The 19952-nt window shown below is 37.6% G+C and overlaps 1 protein-coding gene across 3 annotated transcripts in view; it reads left to right on the forward strand.

Moving 5' to 3' along the window:
- LOC140171145 (2-oxoglutarate dehydrogenase complex component E1-like) overlaps nt 1-17527 on the forward strand; it is a 70079-nt gene extending 52552 nt beyond the window's left edge. For all 3 annotated transcript variants that reach the window (XM_072194330.1, XM_072194331.1, XM_072194332.1), the window contains 11 exons: nt 600-702; nt 2540-2662; nt 3315-3465; nt 4728-4855; nt 5931-6109; nt 7012-7083; nt 7800-7928; nt 9440-9512; nt 11606-11775; nt 12505-12653; nt 13203-17527. In XM_072194330.1, the coding sequence (XP_072050431.1) occupies nt 600-702; nt 2540-2662; nt 3315-3465; nt 4728-4855; nt 5931-6109; nt 7012-7083; nt 7800-7928; nt 9440-9512; nt 11606-11775; nt 12505-12653; nt 13203-13302 (1377 nt within the window). In that variant the 3' untranslated portion in view covers nt 13303-17527. The remainder of the gene's footprint in view (nt 1-599; nt 703-2539; nt 2663-3314; nt 3466-4727; nt 4856-5930; nt 6110-7011; nt 7084-7799; nt 7929-9439; nt 9513-11605; nt 11776-12504; nt 12654-13202) is intronic.
- The last annotated feature ends 2425 nt before the right edge of the window (nt 17528-19952 follow it).

Raw genomic sequence — 19952 nt, forward strand, 5'->3', positions numbered from 1 at the left:
GTTATAGAGGTTGTGCATGAAATTATTGATTGGCTCCAAACAAAGGATTTGAACCGGTGTCCTTCACCAAATCATGGCACAGTGTAGTCCATTCAATCAAATATTGTCATCAACCTATTTGATCGTAGTGTATTTTGTTATCGTGTGGACGACCTCTCATGTAGATTGCAAACGTGCTTTTGTTGAATGCATTTGAGTAGACCGCCATTATAGCGAAATAGGAAAAGGATAAAAGAAAAAAGGGAGGAATCACTGATCAATATGCATGATTACAATGTTCAAACACCCCTTACAGTAAATAGATTATCCCATCAAAAGTTTCAAGTCATTAGGAATATTCGGCTGGACCCAGATATCTTGCTGTAAATTGGTCAAAATTGAATAAAAGTAGACAAGGAAGAATATTTTTTTATTGCTTTACTAATAATTTCTGTTAGGTCTGATCGTGTTTAGCCACTTTTCTTTCATGACTTTTTGCCAATGTGAGAACTTTTCGAAATATATCCTAAAAACCGGGTGTCTAAGTTATTTGGACAGACAATAGAGGTTAGTGTCCTATAATATGATATTTGTGGTTTTATACCATTCTATCAATACAGGAGGAGCAGACCAGCTATCATAATATCTTGGAGGATGCGTATGCAAAAGCAAAAACCGTCACCAGTTTCAAGTCATCTGATTGGTTAGATTCACCATGGCCAGGTAAAATATCTCCCATCAACTTACTCCAACAAATTTCAATGTTTCACAATTAACAAAAGTCCTATAATTCATATTTCAAAAATAGTAAGGATTGGGCAAGCATTGATTGTCGATAAAAAGATGAAACAAATTTGGCTTCATTAACCTTTTGGAAGTATGGCATACACAAAAAAGGGAAGTCTTCAATCTGGGTAGGACATGGCAAATTCAAAAGACTTTACCTAATTCGTGCAGCGCCATCCTATTGTGACCGCCATATCTCGAAAAGGCTGATTGCCTTACTGGCCCTGCTATAAATATAAAAGGTTTCTGATTTGAGAGTTGGATTATGTGCAATTCTAAATAAACCATGACAGAGTGGAAGTCTGAAGTTGCCACCATTGGGAATGGAATCTGTAATCTCATACAGAATATTGAACATTTTGGTTGATATGAAGTTAGAAATGTGCACTGTCTTTAATTTTTTTCTCATTCAATTTATGAGTGAAGTTATGAAACTTGAAAATGGAAAGACTTTTTAATTTTACCATATCAGGGCTTCCCTGGACAGAACTTACTGCTTATTCAGTCGGAGGGCCATCATGCGCGTTTTCCGTTAAAGGTCAAATTATTAAAGTACGCGACCTTTGCAAAAATGAACGCATACGCACTCTTGGGTATGCTTTTTTACCTTTCCTCATGAAAATTTCGATTTGAAATGTATCGTATTTATGTGTAGCCAATCATCTTGGGCAATTTACAAATAACTTGTATTGAAAATATCTTCACGATTCTCTACTTGATTTCCATTTTGTCTACTTTTGTCGTTAGAATTAAGTGATTTTTGATTTTGCTTTACCTTCAAATTTATTTTCGCTGCTAAGGACTTCTAACCCGGATATTTTCTGTCTTAACGCTTTAATCATTCTAATTTTTAGCCAGACAAGTAATTACAACCTTTATCTATCGATTAGTCTTTGTCCCAAATTTTGAACTTAAAATTCTAAGTTGTTATAATTGTTTAAATTGGTTACCCAGATTAGGCCCATCGATTTAAAATTAAGTAAACAACTTCATAACAATACCGCGTGACTTGACACCATGAACGAGTACACGCTGCAGCGACTTTGTTGCGCCTAAGCGCGCCATTCATCTGCGTTCAGTGAAATACGCTGCAAGCAGTGTAACACTGCTCGCATGAACCTTCTCAATGTTGTTGTCGCATGGCCTACTGAATACTGGTATTTTTCCGTCTTGTAAAATACCCTTTTCATCCCGGCAGGTTTTTGTCTTAACCAACCAAAAATCTTGATTTTTTAATATGAGGATAATAAGCCTTGTTTCTAATCATATGCAAATTCCTGATTTATGAACTCGCACCATTTTTAAAATAACGCAGTGTTTGTTACTCTTAAATCTCAATTCATGACAAAAATTTGTATTTATGTGCCCATATCATAGTCCTTGCAAAGTTACGGTATTTTTTGTGAACATATATGGAATGTTGAAAGCCTTTCTTCTAGTTATATATAAAATATATAGCTATTAGGAGTTGTAGAGCGAATTTTGGAAGCTTTTAAAACTGCAACCAAAACCAAGCAAATTTAAATTTTCGTTGTGTGCGTATTCATAGCGTACAGTTTAATAATAGCGCGTCAAAGTTGAATGGCCCTCCAACTGTATTGTCCCAATCTACCTGTACAAAATTCAGGGAGCTGATCCTGGCTGCGATGGTTGTTCTATATGTAGACTGATTAGGGTTCTGTGTCCCTGAATGATGCTAAATGGTTTATTAGATGTGTCTTGGGCCAAAGTAGTCAGTAACTAATATAAATGTGTGTATGGTTGTTTTCAACAGATTTCTTTGAAGGAGTGAAACCTGTACAGATGACTTACCCAAGCACAGGTGTGGAGGAGACTACACTGAAATTGATTGGAGAGAAGTTCTCTACTCCACCTGAGGATTACAAAATCCATGGTGGTACGTTGAATGTGGAGAGAAAAGAGTGAAACGATTGACTGAATAAAGAAAGAACCTTTTCTTTAAATAAAGAAAAAAACTTTTAAACCTTATGACTGTCATGTGACATGTATGGTCACGGGCTGTGATGCTTTGTACTTAATTTGTCAAAATGCACACAGTCTATCCACATAGAAGTACAAACCAAATCTGTGCCATCGTGGGTCGATGCTTTGCGTCACACGCACTGCTTGCTAAAAACTGTGACGCGTAAAGAGTGTGGTGCGCTCGGCATATAGAAATCATGCAGCAGTAGGCACGCCAAAGAAGCATTTACAAACGCATTGGACTGAAATTATTATTCTCATACCTCCAGTTTCCGAGGTCTAGTTACTTTGTACTTCTATGTGGACAGACTGTAGAACCGATATACAGATTTGGTTCATGTCATTAAAGATTGAAATAATGGCATGAAACTCCACAAATGGAGAGTAGGGTCAAGGTCGTTCACCCAAGGTGGAAATCACAGGAGATGATATTGGATCCCCCTCCTTTCATTTGGATTGGGGAGTAAATTGCATAGCAGGTTGAAGTATCTTATTTATTGGTTGGCTGTCCAATTAAAATGATTTGTGATCATATCATGTTGGTTTCTGTTTCTTTCCTTCAAAAGGTTTGGTCCGTATCCTGCGAGGACGTATGGACATGGTGAATAAGCGGGAAGCAGACTGGGCCCTGGGGGAGGCGTTTGCCTTTGGTTCTCTACTAAAAGAAGGAATTCATGTCAGGTTGAGCGGGCAGGATGTTGAGAGGGGCACATTCAGGTAAGTTATTGCATAATACCAACACAGCACTATACCATGTTTCAATCAGAATGCCAATTTGTTGTGCTTTGTGCTTGGTATCTGGTAGACTGCACGCCGCCCTCATTCGTCAACTTTCTGTGTTTACGACTGAGAAATGTATGCGTTACAAAAGTGTCAGACTTTACCACCAGAATCTGGTTGTCTGAGACTACACAGTTGTGTTGAAGTTGATCTTTTGACTGTTTGTTTTTGAGCACATACCGTAAACGTTCGCCTAATGGCGCCCCTGGGCTCCTTTGCCTTGGGGATAAATTTCATGTACAAATAAAGAACTCCCTCCTCTAACAATCCTAACAATAATTAAGGGTATGTGCCCATATTTGTTGGTGGGATTTTTATGGGAGGTTTATGTCTAACATTGCAGTTATGTCAAGGGAGTCCATAGCGCCATTAGGCGAACGTTTACGGTATTTTTAGAACTTTAGATCTTGTCACAACGGTGTCGTACACGGGTGCCGATAAGCAGTCGCGCTATGGCGCACAACTAAATTTGTGTGAGAATATTTTCATGAGTCTGACACAATACGAGCGGTAAGTTTTCAGTTGTCACTGCAAGCATAATATAAATACATGCGCAGAGTAGACAACAAGGAATTTAGTCTAGTGTCTGGATTCAAATGGAGTTCTGTTTGGCTTCTGGTGTGAATCCAAATTAATGTTATTATAGTAATTTCAGGCCAATATGTCATAACCCATAATCAGTTTAGGCAAAACAATTTTGTGCAATCGAATGTATCAAAGCAACGTCCTGCATATTTCTTCCACACAAGGTATAAGGGAAAATGGAAGCATGCGCATGAAAGTCGTACATGGAAACGACACATATTTTGCCAGATGAACCTCATAGTGAAATGACTGTGCAAAGGGACTATACACCATGGGATGCAAAAAAGGGAACAGCTTACCGAGTACTTGTATAGAATTGCTTCACACAAGTTTTACTGGAGTGCAGGTGGCATCTATTGGAGATATGCACTGATACGACCCAGTGCCAGTGCGCCTGTTAAAGCTTTGAGTTTTATTTAAATTACCCATTTTCAAATTTATATGAAAAAGGAAGCTTCATGACCCACCCATTTTAGTGATAATTTTTTTAACCACCCCTAATTTAGTATATCAGACAACTTAAGTTGTAATCTCGTTCTTATGAAGAAAATATCAGCCCCCCCCTAACATATCACCAAATGCTTAATTAATTATCTTGTATTTATGTTGTACAGCCATCGTCATCATGTACTGCATGACCAGAAGACGGACAAGAAGACGTTTAGACCACTCAACAACATCTTTGGTGCACAAGCTACTTACACTGTCACCAACAGTTCTCTCTCAGAATATGCTGTACTAGGTAAGGATCAGGACAAATGGATGGGCAACTTTCGTAGACCCCTGTTTGTGACTGTATCAAAACACCACATGTAAAATATTACGTTGCTTCATGTATCAAAATTAAGCTAATCGTGTGTATTTTTGTTCGGGTCGACTGCAGAAGTCCATGTTTTGTCCATATGATTGAATAAGTGCATCTAAATCATTTTAGGCTCTTTCCAAGTGACCGCTGCCAGATCGAAAAAACAACAACAACAACCAAACATCACATATTATTGGTCTGTAAATAAATTCATCAGGTTTGCAGAAAATCAGAATACAACGTTCATTTTTCGAAACCAATTGGATACTTTCACTGACCTGACAGTTTCGAGTGTCACGGGCGACATTCTTTTTCAGAGTGCGCTATTTCCACACATCTTCTCCGACGAATTTTGGCCTGTAGAGGGTGCACTACTAATCCCTGCAAGTGATGAACAGAGACGAGGGGCCCATTTTCTAAGTCACATCTATGACCCAATCATCTCCGCAAGTAGTGCGCCCTCTACAGGCCAAAATTCGTTGGAGAAGATGTGTGAAAATAGCTCACTCTGAAGAAGAATGTCGCCCATGACACTCGAAACTGTCAGGTCAGTGAAAAGTATCTAATTGGTTTTGATACTTCCTATTCTATTACATATTATAGTTACCGATTCTATGCACACTTTGTATAGCACTAGCAAGCTTTGTCTGAAGGGAATTCACTGGGAGAGACAACTTTGAGGCACTGGTCGCCACACATCAGCTGACTGAACAGTAGCATCCCTCCTTCCCCTACCTCCTCCCCAGGGTAAATCATGCATGAGTTCCCCTGAACACACCTGCAGTGCAGAGCCCCGTTTCATTTTTCAAGTCCCACACCCTGGGTACCTCCCCTGGAATGGGCCTGGGTCGGGCAACACATAGGGCACCCCACCCAAACCAACCTGACAGGGTTAGGGTTATTATGATTGATCAATTTTGAGTAAAAACTAATTCACCACCTCTGTTCAATAATGCCGCAAACTCGCAATAAATATTGATTTGTTGATATCATCCATCTTTTTTGTTAACAGGTTTTGAGCTTGGCTTCTCCCAGCAGAGTCCATTTGCCCTGTGCCTGTGGGAGGCTCAGTTTGGAGACTTTGCCAACACAGCTCAGTGCATCATTGACAACTTCATGTCTGCGGGAGAGACTAAGTGGCACAGACAGACAGGAGTTGTAGTGTTACTACCACATGGATATGAAGGAATGGTAAGGATTAAGACACTGCATTCATTGCACATCAAATACATATGGGATACAGATGACTCCATTCCTGATTCCACAAATATGTGAAAACAAACAGAATTAATGAGAACCAGGACTTGACTGTCACCTTGATACAGGCATGCGTTTGAGGCAATCAGATTGCGCTCTAGGCATTCGTTGTCATGCAAGCGTGACATGAATGATGAGCGCATTTGAGAGACACACTTGATGGGATCTGCACGCGAGTACTAAGAGATGCAGCATTGTTTTTGTTCGTCTCCACACACCGTCTGCAAGGACCAGAATACCCCCAATTTTCTCCCCATATAGCTAACGGCTCAATTGTATGTGGCGGTATAGGGAGTCCCGGTTCTCCTTCTCTAATTCTGTGGTGAAAACTAATTTCTCTTAATAAATAAATTACCATGATATTAACAAATATGATCATCCATCACCAATGGGCTGTAATATTAGCACAGCTTGTTTTAAGATATGGTCCATTGAACTTCTCAAAATACAATAGAAAACAAAAGATTTCTCAACTCTTTTACTGGTTTTTTACTACCTTGCAAAGAAGCAACATGGACATGTAATATGTCATTGTAAAGCACATTTTGAGAACAATTTGGCTACCCATATTTTTTTGTAGTGGATGGTCCAAAATATGTAAATGTTCCATGTTGCTCGATATTAATAATTTATTTTATTAATCTAAGTAGGAATATTTGCAACAAGTTGGCTTGCATATTCATAATCTGGAGGTACACTATTTTGCCATCCATGAGCGACATGCAAACATAGCCGAGTCTGCTTTCTTTGGGTCTAATCCCTTTGGCTGCGGCCAATAGATGATGACATAATGTACCAGTGATTAAAGTTTATTTTCATTTCTTCTTCTTCATCAGGGTCCAGAGCATTCTAGCGCCAGACCTGAACGCTTTTTACAGATGTGCAATGATGACCCAGATGCTTTACCAGTAAGTATTGGAGAAATAAGTGTTTATCATATATACAGTTCCCATTGCACTTGCAGAAGTACATCCGGTGTATACCGGTCACACCAGGGTCATGTGATCCTATGCGCTTGGTCAACAAATGAGGTACTGATATTGATTTAATAAGCCAATTAGGACCTCACCTCTATCGGAACATACACAGCATCGGTTACAGTTGATAGTCTGATGTTCAGTAGTCCGAAAACCCAATAACGTAGTAATAAATCCTAACCCTAACCCTAAACCTTCCCCTAACCTATAACCTAAGCTCTAATTTGAGCCCTAACCCAAAACCTAACCATAACTCTAATTCTAACATTACCTAAACCCTAACTTATCCGTAACAATAACCCTAATGCTAACACAATCCTCATTTGAAAATTGGAGAATAAAGGTATTGTTTTTAGCCGCTGTCATGCATCTATCGTCTCATATAACACGGACGACATCATTATATGAGATAATTTGCTATGCACCTCCGATTGGTTAAAATAGTGCATACATGTATCGCGTCGACTCGCACGCTCTGAACCGTGTTATATTGTGTCATATCACACAACTTAGAACCAATAAGTGTTCAAGAATTAGCAATATTTCACTGCTTGAAACAAACATTATCAATCTGTGACTGATCGCCACTGTTACGGGTATAAAATATTCTAATTATGCATTGCATTGTTTCAATTTTTTTTCCCCAGGACATTGATGCGCAGACATTTGTCATTGATCAGCTGGAGGCGTGCAACTGGCAGATTGTCAACTGCAGTACCCCTGCCAACTTCTTCCATGTGCTAAGGCGTCAGATCAAGCTGCCATTCAGAAAACCTGTAAGTCCACTAAAATAATTTTTTTCACTTTCTTAGCTGTCAATGACGGATTGCATCATCTTGATCAAAAAATGTTTTCCAGGCTCACTGCACTTTCTGTGCAACACTTGCTAGTCTCATATATATGTGCTATGTTTGTTTATGACTGTCTGCTTGAGCAAACTTTGCATTGTAGGAATGGAGGGAACTATGGTTATAACCTCAATCGGGTCAGATCGGGACTTAGTCTAATCATTTGGGGAATTAATTTTCATTTGACTGTGTTACGCTAAATATGCTATAGCTTACAACAAAGATACAAAGTACTTGGTTGATGAACACCAAAATAAAAGAACTAAAGTTACACAGTACATAATTATAAACACATTTTTAAAAAACACTATAAAATACATTAAAAATACAATATAATACTAAAATTGAGTTGCCAAATATAGGGTAAAGACATCGCATAATTCAATAAGCATTAGTGAAATAAGTAGGTAAACTGATAAGTTCACAATTTGCAAATGTTCCCCCGTATAAATCCAAGAACACCTCGGCACAAAGATCCCCTACACACCCCAATGACGCTCCGCACCACACCGTAGCACCATATCAAATTGACTGATCAACTCTCACACTCCTCATCCGATTCCTGCTGGAACTTGATGTTGGTGGCATCAATTTGAGAAAGTACCACGGTGCAGCACGAAACGCCACTGAGACATGCCCCTAAGACCTCCATACCGAAGTATTCCTGGACATGCACAGAAGAGACATTTGCAAATTGTGAATTATGAACAATCCCGATGAAGTTATTTATGGATACTGACAGGTGAATTTGAGATGTAGTAATTTATGAGCTCGGATTTGAAATATTTGAAAATTTGAACGTTCCTAACGTCAGCAGGGAGGTTGTTCCAGGAGTTGTATACACGGTTAAAAAATGTCTGCTTGAAAATATTGGTATTGCACTTATTTGGGATAAGTTGACTCATAATAACAGTAATTTTACTTCCAGCTCTATGATGCAATGTTTGGACGTATTGTATTCCCCATAGAGTACCGATTTGTAAAGGTGGGATTTGGGAACATGTCACTCATGAGCAAAGTGTAATTTAATGTTATGTTGAAATTCATATTCATGAAATGATAAGTGGTAGTTTACAGTCTTCAGGCCTACTAACATCCTTGTTTGTTTATTAGCTTTTATTTTCCAAGGAGTGACTTGGAACAAAAAAAATGGTATTGTACACGAGTGTCCTTTATGGCGTCAAAGTGTTGATCACATAGGCAAGGCTCTATTGTCTCACTTCACCCATTTGTACAAATGGGTACCGGCTTTATTCAATGCCATGAAGGTAATAGACTTGCTGTGGAGGTGTAGCAATACCCCCGCAGGAACATTTCTTAGAGTAGTCTGGACCAATTGCTTCAACAGAGAGATGGGCGCTGCTACCTGTGAACACAGGTTTATCCCCTTAACTTTAACCATATTATTTGATATCCTTTTTTTCTTTTTTCCCTCACAGCTGATCATTTTCACACCAAAGAGTCTTTTGCGACTTCCTGAAGCCAAGTCGTCATTTGATGAGTTCACTGAAGGTGAGGAAAACAACATTTATACTTATGGCTGGGAGGGGGAGGGGCAGGGGCATAGCCAGAGGGGACAGGGGCCGCATGCCCCAGAATAATACATGGAGTGCCTAAATTTTGTATGATTGCACTTATTGCTTCATTTTCCTTGAATCAAAATTTCCGAAATTTGTTTGTATTTTGTATACTCTTTTTCGTGGTTGAAATAAGTTAATAAATGCAGATCGCTTGTTGCTCGCCAGATTGGACACAATAATGCACTTGTGCTAAATGTTGATCCAGTGCAATGGACGCATCTCAGCGTATGCATTATTGAATCCCAAGTTTAAAAAATGCAATATGAAAACATGTTTGCAACTATACGAGTGGATATTCATATGTAGTAGTAGATAAAATGAATTAAAGTTTTAACTTCAACACTACACTATTTTTCGCTCACCTGGAACGTTTTCACTAGTCCGACTAGCGTCTTCAGCAGATGGTGATGCTGTGTTGATATCTTGTCTACAATCGGGATATCTCTCACTGATGACGTCATATGATTGACAGAATGACCAAGACTAAATCGTGACCAAGGACTAGAAATAGAACCTATCTGGGATAACTTGCTGATGCCCAGGGGGCGGCGCTACATCGTAACATCCTATGACGTCATTCTGTCAATCATATGATGTCATCAGTGAGAGATATCCCGATTGTAGACAAGATATCAACACAGCATCACCATCTGCTGAAGACGCTAGTCGGACTAGTGAAAACGTTCCAGGTGAGCAAAAAATAGTGTAGTGTTGAAGTTAAAACTTTAATTCATGTTTGCAACTATTTCCTGTATTTCCAGAATTTTGTTTTAAAAGATATTGAAGATGGCTAAATTTGGCACAAAAAACTTAAAAGTATTGGGTGCCATCACTATATGTGTACATCCATATCAAAACGATGCACTTGTCGGCTGCTACATGCATCTCATTTTACATAATACCTAGTAATAAATACCAGACTCATTTCAAGTGGAGGTCCCCTCATATCACCTCAAGTCACTTGATTTAGGAATACAGAGAACATATTCCTAAATCATGTGACTTGGGGATGATTTGAAGTGACCTCCACTTGAGATGAGTCTGGTATTTATTCCTAGCTTTTGTGTGAAATGAGACACATGTAGCAGCCGACAAGTGCATCATTTTGATATGGATGTACACATATTATGATTGATTCTAGCTAAGAATAATTACATAGTTATCAATATTCAATGTGTGAATTTCCTTATTTTATTGACCCACAGCATTATACAAATGCTGTTACTTGTCTGAACTTACCAGTGGGGTATCGGGTAAAATTTCCAAAAGGGAGGGGGGCATAATTGTCAACAAGGCTCCCGCTAAGGTGCGTTCAGGACACAATTTTCTATAGAGGCCGTCAGCCTTTTGCCATCTTGTGGGTACAAACGATCTGCGTGTTCATGCATCAGACACAACACGCAGGGCGATGCGGTGATTTTGCTGTTCACTCATGGAGATCGAACGACCATCGCAGTGTGTACCCACAAGATGGCGGCATATGACGTCACGCTGACGGCCTCTATTGTTGGACGCACTGTTGAGCAAGCTGCATCAATGCCCTGCATCAGAGTGGAAATCAAAATCAAGTCTAAGCTTAATTACTCAATTTACTTCCCATGAAATAACATTAATATTTTTATTATTTTCTGAACCTTCATCTGCATAAAGAATATTTTAGTAACATGGACCAATCAGTAAACGAGTTATTGACCTTTAACCTAAAACTTATCGACCAGGTTTTACAGTTGTGAGTCCGATCGGACGCAGAGCTTTTACAGGCTAGCTGGAGCCTTGATTGTCAAGTTATATTGCTGACCGGCTGTCAGAATAACTTTATTTGTAATTTTAATACCAAAATGGGGTTACATGACTAATACGATTTCATGCACGAAAATGAATTTAAAAAAATAAAAAATTCTTCGAAGTCAAAGGGCCACGACCAACAGTTTGGGAACCGTTGCTTTCTATATTTTGTAATGTTATTGTGTAATTTCATATCCAATGAGAGTTTTCAATAAACTTAAATATATTTGCATACTACAGGTACCTTTTTCCATCGTATGTACCATGAGACGAAGGGCAGCCCCGCCCACAACAATGCTGAGAATGTGAAGAAGTTGATCTTCTGCACTGGCAAAGTCTACTATGAACTGTTGAAGGAGAGGAACGAAAGAGACTTGGATGATCAGATTGCTATTGCCAGGATAGAGCAGGTAAGTTGGGATTTTACCCCCTAATATATGGAAGACATGTCCTTAATCTTCCACACAAGGAGCAGTGTTTACTCTCTCTGGAAATTGGGTGCGCCAAATGAAACATTTTCTTCCCAAATTGGCCCAATTTTGTCTCAGTAATTCCCCAAATTGGTTAATTGTAATACAGTATTGCAAATTTGTTTGCGCCAAAAATAATTTTCACTGGGCCAAAATTGAGACATACGGCCTCTGAGTAAACACTGACAAGGAGTGAGAATTTCAAATGAGGTTACCTGAAAGGGTGACTCCATTTGAAATCTACACTCCCTGTGTGGGAGGTTATTGTCATGTCTTCCATAGGGGCGTATGGATTTCAACTGGAGTAGATGTTTTAAAGTTGAGAATTGAAGAAAAAATGTTGATTAAAGGCTGAAGAAAAGAAGTTTCCTGTTGGCTGCACATTTTGTTGTCAAGCAGTTTTATCTAATTTTGCTTCTTATTTGAGAAATAAAAAAGGCGATATTCACAAGCTAAAAATGAATGACAAAATTGTTCAAAAGATTTTTATATTGTTACACATTTTGTTTTACAAGCAATACATTTATTTATTTGAATTACATTTTTAATCACATGTCAGGTTTAATTTGCATTAAATTGCTATCACAGTCGGTCTCCCTTACTGAATACACTATGGGCGCACACCACTATAACTATATCATTTTACACATATACTTTCTTTCTCCACAGATGTTCCCCTTCCCATATGACCTAGTAATCACCGAAGCCAAGAGGTACCCTAATGCTAAGATTGTGTACGCCCAGGAGGAACACAAGAACCAAGGGGGTTATGCGTTCATGCAGACCCGAATGCAGACTGCCACCGGCAAGCCATGTGGGTAAGTTGACCTTTGACCTTGTCAATTCAAAATGACAGAATGGGGGATACCATCCCATCTTAATTGGAACCCTAACCCTCAACCAGGCTTGCATTTGAACTCTTGATGTCCTCTCCTCTCCTCTCCTCTCCTCCTCTCCTCTCCTCTCCTCTCCTCTCCTCTCCTCTCCTCTCCTCTCCTCTCCTCTCCTCCCCTCCCCTCTCTTCCCCTCCCCTTTCTTTTTTTCTTTCTTTTCAACTCGTTCATTCTTTTGTCTTTCTTTCACTCTTTCTCTCTCTTTTATTTGCTATTTCTTGCTATAGAAAAATTATTTAATTTGTCTACATCGTGGAATATACTCTTTGCGTAGCTGTGCGTAGTAAGCTGTTGTATGCAGATAACCTCGCAGAGATCGCCAATATGGATGTGTAGAGTAGCGTTGTACACTCGTGTATTAGCATGATTAGTCGCAAAGTAACAAGCGTAGTTGAATGTTCCACGATGTACACAAATTAATTTTTCTTCATTGGTTCGATCATTTAATAACTATTCTCATCTGTTTGTGTTTAGGTATGCTGGAAGACAAGTGTCTGCTTCAACAGCCACCGGCAACAAGAGTAAACATAACAAGGAGTTCAGAGCACTCATGGACCAAGCCATGGCACTGTAGACATCAATCAATAAAGGATCAGCCCAGATGAACTTGACAATTTAATTCAGTGTTAAAATTCTATTTGATTTTGTGAAAGATACATAGGCAACAATGTTGTATTTGATAGTCCGATATTGTTAGGATTTCCATAAGATTCGTTAATATGTGAAATTGAGTCACTAAATTTCTTTTTTCTTCTTCACACATGTATAAATATATCACATTGTGTTCATGTCCTGGTGACGTTTAAGAAATGAATGCAACAGATTTGCTGCTGTGACAATGTTGTGAAATGTAGCAAAATAAGTTGACTTCAGCGGATAAACTTATTTTGTGCCTTAAGTACCTACCCTATCTCTAGCCTCCAAACCTATACTAAAAGAGAGTTGATTTCACAGACATTTTGGGAGTTTGTTTGCAAATATGCAGAATGTTTTTTTGTGTACTTTATTAAGTCTGGGATTTTCGTTTGGTTTGTCAGAAAGTATTTTAATACATGTAATTAAATATAGTCACAACAATTCAATTTTGCAACTCTGGGCAATTTGTGAAATAAATGTATGGGCAATGGAGGTTTTGACAATTTCAAATGATGGATGCAGGCACTTATGAGAAACAAATAAAGTTTTTTATGTGAAATTTGATAAAAAAGAATGGGATATATCTGTCAGGCAGAAGTAGATATTGATCACCACATAGTGAAGATGGGTTTAATATCAAGTTTTTAAGATGGAATTTTGCTTGCTTCCCAGCACAAGTTTTGTGCTTGCTTCCCGGTTCAAATTTCTTTGTGATTTAAAATAATGTAGTAATTTAAAAACAACAAATGTGCCCTTTGAACTGAAATCTTAAATAATACTTTGAACAATATGAAAAGAGAAAAGTGCAGTTCCCAGAATTGTGTAGGGTGACGTAGGACCTCAAAAGCACAAGTAAGTGTAAACTGAAAAAACAGATGCATTCAGTAAAAATTATACAATGTGGGCTGCTGCCTGTGTAGTGGAATTGAGAAGGTGAATTCAGACACCATGTATAATAACACCACCAGCCCGGAGGAAAATTTGGAGGTATTCAGGTCCTTTCAGACAGCACACTGAAACAACAAAAATAAATTCTGTGTCAAATTTTATGATATATACACGCTTGTGCTACTCCTTGGTGCAGTCAATGCATCACACATTACACCGAGTCTACAAGTGCTGCGCCAAGCAGCGTTTAGTTCATAATGCAATCCTGGCAAGATATGAACACCCCCAAATTTTCCTCCTATGCCTTAACAAAAATGGCGGAATGTCTTGAGTCACCTTTATCTGTTTCTCTGTATTGTTCGGTTCTAGACGTTAGTATTTCATGTTCGGACAGTTTCAGATCTGTTGTGTTTTGCCCTGTGAGCAAGCTTACTGGTGGTTGACCCGATCAAAAGCCTCATCGCACACTTTACCTTATGATTAATCAGAAGAAAGCTTGTGCTTTTCGTATTACCATAATGATATTCATTATCCGAGATACGTTTCATTTAACACAGAATATATATAATTGGCATGTAAACCTAACCTAATCTGCATTAACTCAGGTGGACTGTATCTTAATAATGGTGTAAACACAAAAGTGGTATTAAGTGGTGTACCATCAATTCCGGCAGTATGGACTATTCTATGGGACATTGTTATACACGTTATTGCTTTTTAAATATCCGACAGCACTGAAGCAATATAACATCAAATTTGACAACAAACTTGTTTTAGTGGTAGGCCTCAATGTACGAAAGAAACACTATGAAAAAATTTGATCTGCTGCCTATTCGCCAGCGAAGTGTTATGTGTAATCCATTTATCACTATGCCAACTGGATCACGATTCTGAGTTTTGGACCACGATCGAAATGATCGCAACACAATGACATACACTATCAATTCCAAAAGGTGCGTGATCCAGTTACCAGGGAGTTACGTAACCACTTCGCTGGCGAATAACAAGGACAATGTACATGTAAACAAATGGAGTGACTTCAATTAAGAAAAGAGTATTATTGAAAATTGTGTCAACATGCTGCATATGAGAAATTGTATATCTTGATTGTTTCAATACTATATACTGAAAGAAAAAAATCAAACATTTATGAACAAAGTCCATTTGTAGTGTCACTGTCGTTGCTTTAAAAAGAGTGAAATTTTTGTTGAAATTTATTTATTCAGGATAAATGAATACTAGTATTATTTTATCAAATTTTAACCACTTTATTCTGTTGAAATATTTATTGTATGTTTTCTTCTTCTTCCACAGAAATTTTAGTTTAATTTCATTGTATAGTGAAAAAAAGCATTGTTTTAAATGTTTATTGATTAAGTTGTATATTTGTGAAATTTTGGTTCTTTGGTTATAATCGATTTATTGAAAAGGAATGAAAGTGGTGACAGAGCATATTCATTTTGAATACTTAATTTCAATTGCTAAATTTCACACAATTCCATTAAGTTTGCACAAACACATGCAATGTTGCAAAATCAAATGTTCATGTTGAACTGTTGCAAAAGAATTTGTTATTGCACCCCTATGTGTAAAAATCATAAATTCACAAAACTGACGTCAATTTTCTTACTCAAAATGGATATATGCCAATCTATGTTTGAGTGAAAATCTGTAATATTTTATTTAAACAACAAACTGTGTGGAAAGATGGAGTTTTTAAGTACTTTTATGGTAAATCGTCAAGGAGTTCTTAATCTTATATGAGATTAGAACAAGGTGTTGATCACCAATTGATTGTATGATCCATTCGTGTTGCAAATAAAAAAAGACAGTGGTAATTGCATGTTAGAAAACCAGATATACATGCACTTAAAATTCTCTTTCTAGTGCTTGTTGGCCGGTAAGAACAGGAGGTTGTTTGAGTATGCTATTATGTGAAGGGACATATTGATGAAGGCTTTCAAATGTTACTAGTTCTATTACAATTCTGATTCCCCTTCCGGCCATCTCGGTAATAAAAACCTGAAAAGGGTTGAAATAACATTGTTTTCTAGGCGTATACTTAAAACATTGCATCCCTAACAATACTAGTTATTTTCACATGGCTTCATCAATCTTTACATTTGTTCCACAGCAGGTGAACAGAAGATATAGAGTTGTATTCTAGTAGTTGTAGACTGCCACCCTGTGGTTAGATTATGAAAATCTATTGGATCTAAATCCTATGGTCAGTTTATGCTGCAAAGAGCCTTAGTAGTAGCAGACTGCCACCATGTGGTTGTATTATGTAAAACCTATTGGATCTAAGTTGTATGTTAAGTTTATGCTGCAAAGAGTCCTTGATGCAAATAGTACATGTACTATCATGTCAATATTGCCAAATCTTCTGCTCTGTGGTGCTTTTAGTATACATAGCAGTTCTCATCATAGCAATATTTTCCTGCCTATCTGTGTCAAAAAGTAAAGTTTGATTATTTTAGCCAAGTTGAATACAAATAAATTGAGACTAGCCGTAACTTTAGTTTTGTAGCTAGTGAGATTTAGGTGTTTAACAATACATGATCACAGCTATCGTCCAAAGGATGTCGACAGTCGGATTTCAAAGTTGCAAAGTTACAATGATGAGAAAAAGTGGTAAAGATTATTGATGGCGTTTGAAACATGAAAAAGCTGTATATATTAGGTTATTGTTGAAATTGGATTTGGAGCCACTTGGTAAGAATGGAAAGAAAATAGGGAATGAAGGACTGCCGAATTTTTCGTCCCATGATATTGTAATCCTCAAAATAACATGCACTCCTATGTATGCTGTACATATAAACAGGTAACTAATTGTGAGACAAATTAGCTTGCTGTGCATGCTTGCATGTATACCTTGTTTTGATCATAATTGGTAGACGATCACTTGGGAGATATTAGCATAAATTGTCCCTATTTTGAAATCAAAACAGTAAGGATTGTTTTAGATGTTAGCACTGTAATGTGAATTTAGGATTTCTTTGTGTGTATAATGCAAATGTGTTGAATTAACATAAAACTGAAGCGGCAACCAAAGGCAAGGTTGCCAAATTTGGCGTATTAATACATGTTAATACATGTGGAACTTCCAAATTTTGATGTCATCGCTAAGGAATACCAAATATGTGTACAGTCGTTACCATAGTTACTCACCTTCAAAGTATTTTATGATATTTGAAATTTGAGGTGTGTGAATGAATGAGAATATATGAATGAATAAAATTGGATTATAACGGAGGATGAGGAGAGTACAATAATATTGTGTCATTTGTATTCTGTGTCATGCAAAGCAGAGTCTACACCACTAAATATTAAAGCCATATTGTAACATTTGCTGAGGAGGATGTCCTCAATATTTTTGAAAATTCAGTTGTTTTTTTTGGACAGTTGTAATGTATTTTATTAAACTAACATACCCTGCGAAAATTAAGACTTCAGGTGCTGTAGTTTTGAATAAAGCGCAGGAACCGTTGTTTAATAATTACTATGGAAATGTTAGTTGAACATGTATGTGATGTTATAACACAGTATGTACATGGTGGGTGGGACGGCCATTCACACATCAAAGGACCGTGCCAGGGCAGGACCAACGGATTGACATGCATTGGTGACATTGTTGGTACTGGTAGTAAATTCTAATTTTCTTTGCTTTATCTCAGTTGCTTGGTTCAAAATTAAAAGGGGGCATATCTGACAGTAATAGCATACATTTTATGGACAAGATATACTAATCTATTTTTTATGGAAATGTTACAATATGGCTTTAAATAACCTAGCAAACGACATGAAATGGCAGCAGTTGTCTGGGTCAAATTGAGGAAATGTTATTGTGGGAAACTTTGTGTGTTATGGCACAAATTTGTTATAAAGTCATAAATAAGAGCCTATTCCATGACTACCGTATTTGAGTTGAAATGACCTTCTCTGTTGCATTTTTTGGAACATTTTGAGTCTTTTAGAGATGCAAATTTGTTCACTAATAGTAAAGTGGATTTAGGACTTGGCAAAAATATCAACCTTATTTAACCAATGGGTTGTGTGCAAAAATGTAGGCCTTCACCATTTATTTTTTTCCATCCTTTATGACTACCTAGAATCCTAGATTTTGGCCTTAAAAATTTCCATTTGAAGCAACCAGTCGCTTTATACACCTCAAAGTAATTAAAGGATCAAAAAATTCATCCAGATTTTCTTGACCATACTTGTACCTAATCGAAATTTCTTTTTATATTATGTAGCCTTGTCCATGAGCTACTAAACACTAAAAAGTCTCGTCATGACTGTTTCATCTGGCACTTGAAAGATAATTTTGTTTTTGAAAAATATTGAATGAAATTTTTTGATCCTTTAATTTGGGGAGTGTATCTGAGAAGATTGCATATGAAATGCTGCCATTTTACACAGTAATGTATAGTGGGATGTATATGTGGTGTGGATCCGGCAGATCTAATACCACAAAATGCCGCCCACTTACAGGATGTGTACAAATTGGTATTAAAAACGTTCTTCACAGGGGACAGGTGTGGTGGTTGCAATCACCCCTGACCTAATCCTCCTTACTGGAAATGTTTTTGATAAAGTCTGTATTGGCTTGGCCTCACCTTGTTGCAACGTGAATTCATGACAGAAAACAGGGGAACAAAATGGGTCTTTCCAAATTACTCGAATTATGTATCTGTCATTGGAGGTGCACTTGCACAGTGAACACAAGAAATGTCTAACAGCAACCAAGCAAGCCTCAGTGGCATTTGAGATTGGGAGTCCATATTTCCTATCTCATGACCCAAAGGCTAATATTTTCCATATATCTACCTCCAGCTCCAGTCAGCGGCACTAGCTTTGAAGTTCAGTTCAGCTTGTTCTACGTTAGCTTTGGCATTACTTGGTGCGTGCACATATTTTTACGCACTCGATCAAAGTGGCGCGTATATACACGCAAGAAAGAACTCTAAGCCAACGCAGCACACGCTGAACTTCAAAGCTAGTGCCGGTGACTGGAGGTATATAGACTTTAGTTAGTTGTGTTATGCACATGATTTGTCATCCTTGTTTCTGAAATTTTGATTTCTTCAGTCTGCTCCAAAAGAATTAAAAATACTAGTTTGCATCTGATGTTACTGTCAATCAAATTCCATACAACCCTTGTTTGGATGACAGGAAGGTTGTTTCATCTGGTGCCGATCAGGGAAAAGGAATTGCAGAAAATGGGGAACAAGTACGTACTTTTTACAAGTCAAAAAGCAACAGTTACTTTTCTAGGCATTGTTGACTTGGTGCCTTCTGAAAAGAAAGAAAATCCTGGTTACGGGCCTGTCTTCCACCCTATAAGTCTGCTTGTCATTAACAAAGCAGACTTGAGATGACAATCCCTGGCAATACATAGTTGCAAAGATATCAACTTTTTATATACTTGTCCATTTGCATTTTTGCTCCTTATTTTTACCTATATCTCAATTTTATTATTGCTAAATTTGATCGGATTGAATCGGATTGAGTCACATATGGGAATGAATGTTGAATTTGAACCAATTTGGAACTTATTTTAATTCCAAAATCCTCCACTAAACTCTCTGAATGAACCATAAATACAACATGTACCTATAAAAAAGGAGAAATTCTCTTTCAGTTTTTTGCAAATTTGAAAATGTTAGATTCACTTAATTACCAGTTTCATCAAGTCAT

This window comes from Amphiura filiformis, chromosome 15 (assembly GCF_039555335.1).
Source record: "Amphiura filiformis chromosome 15, Afil_fr2py, whole genome shotgun sequence".
In the NCBI taxonomy this organism is placed as follows: Eukaryota; Metazoa; Echinodermata; class Ophiuroidea; order Amphilepidida; family Amphiuridae; genus Amphiura; species Amphiura filiformis.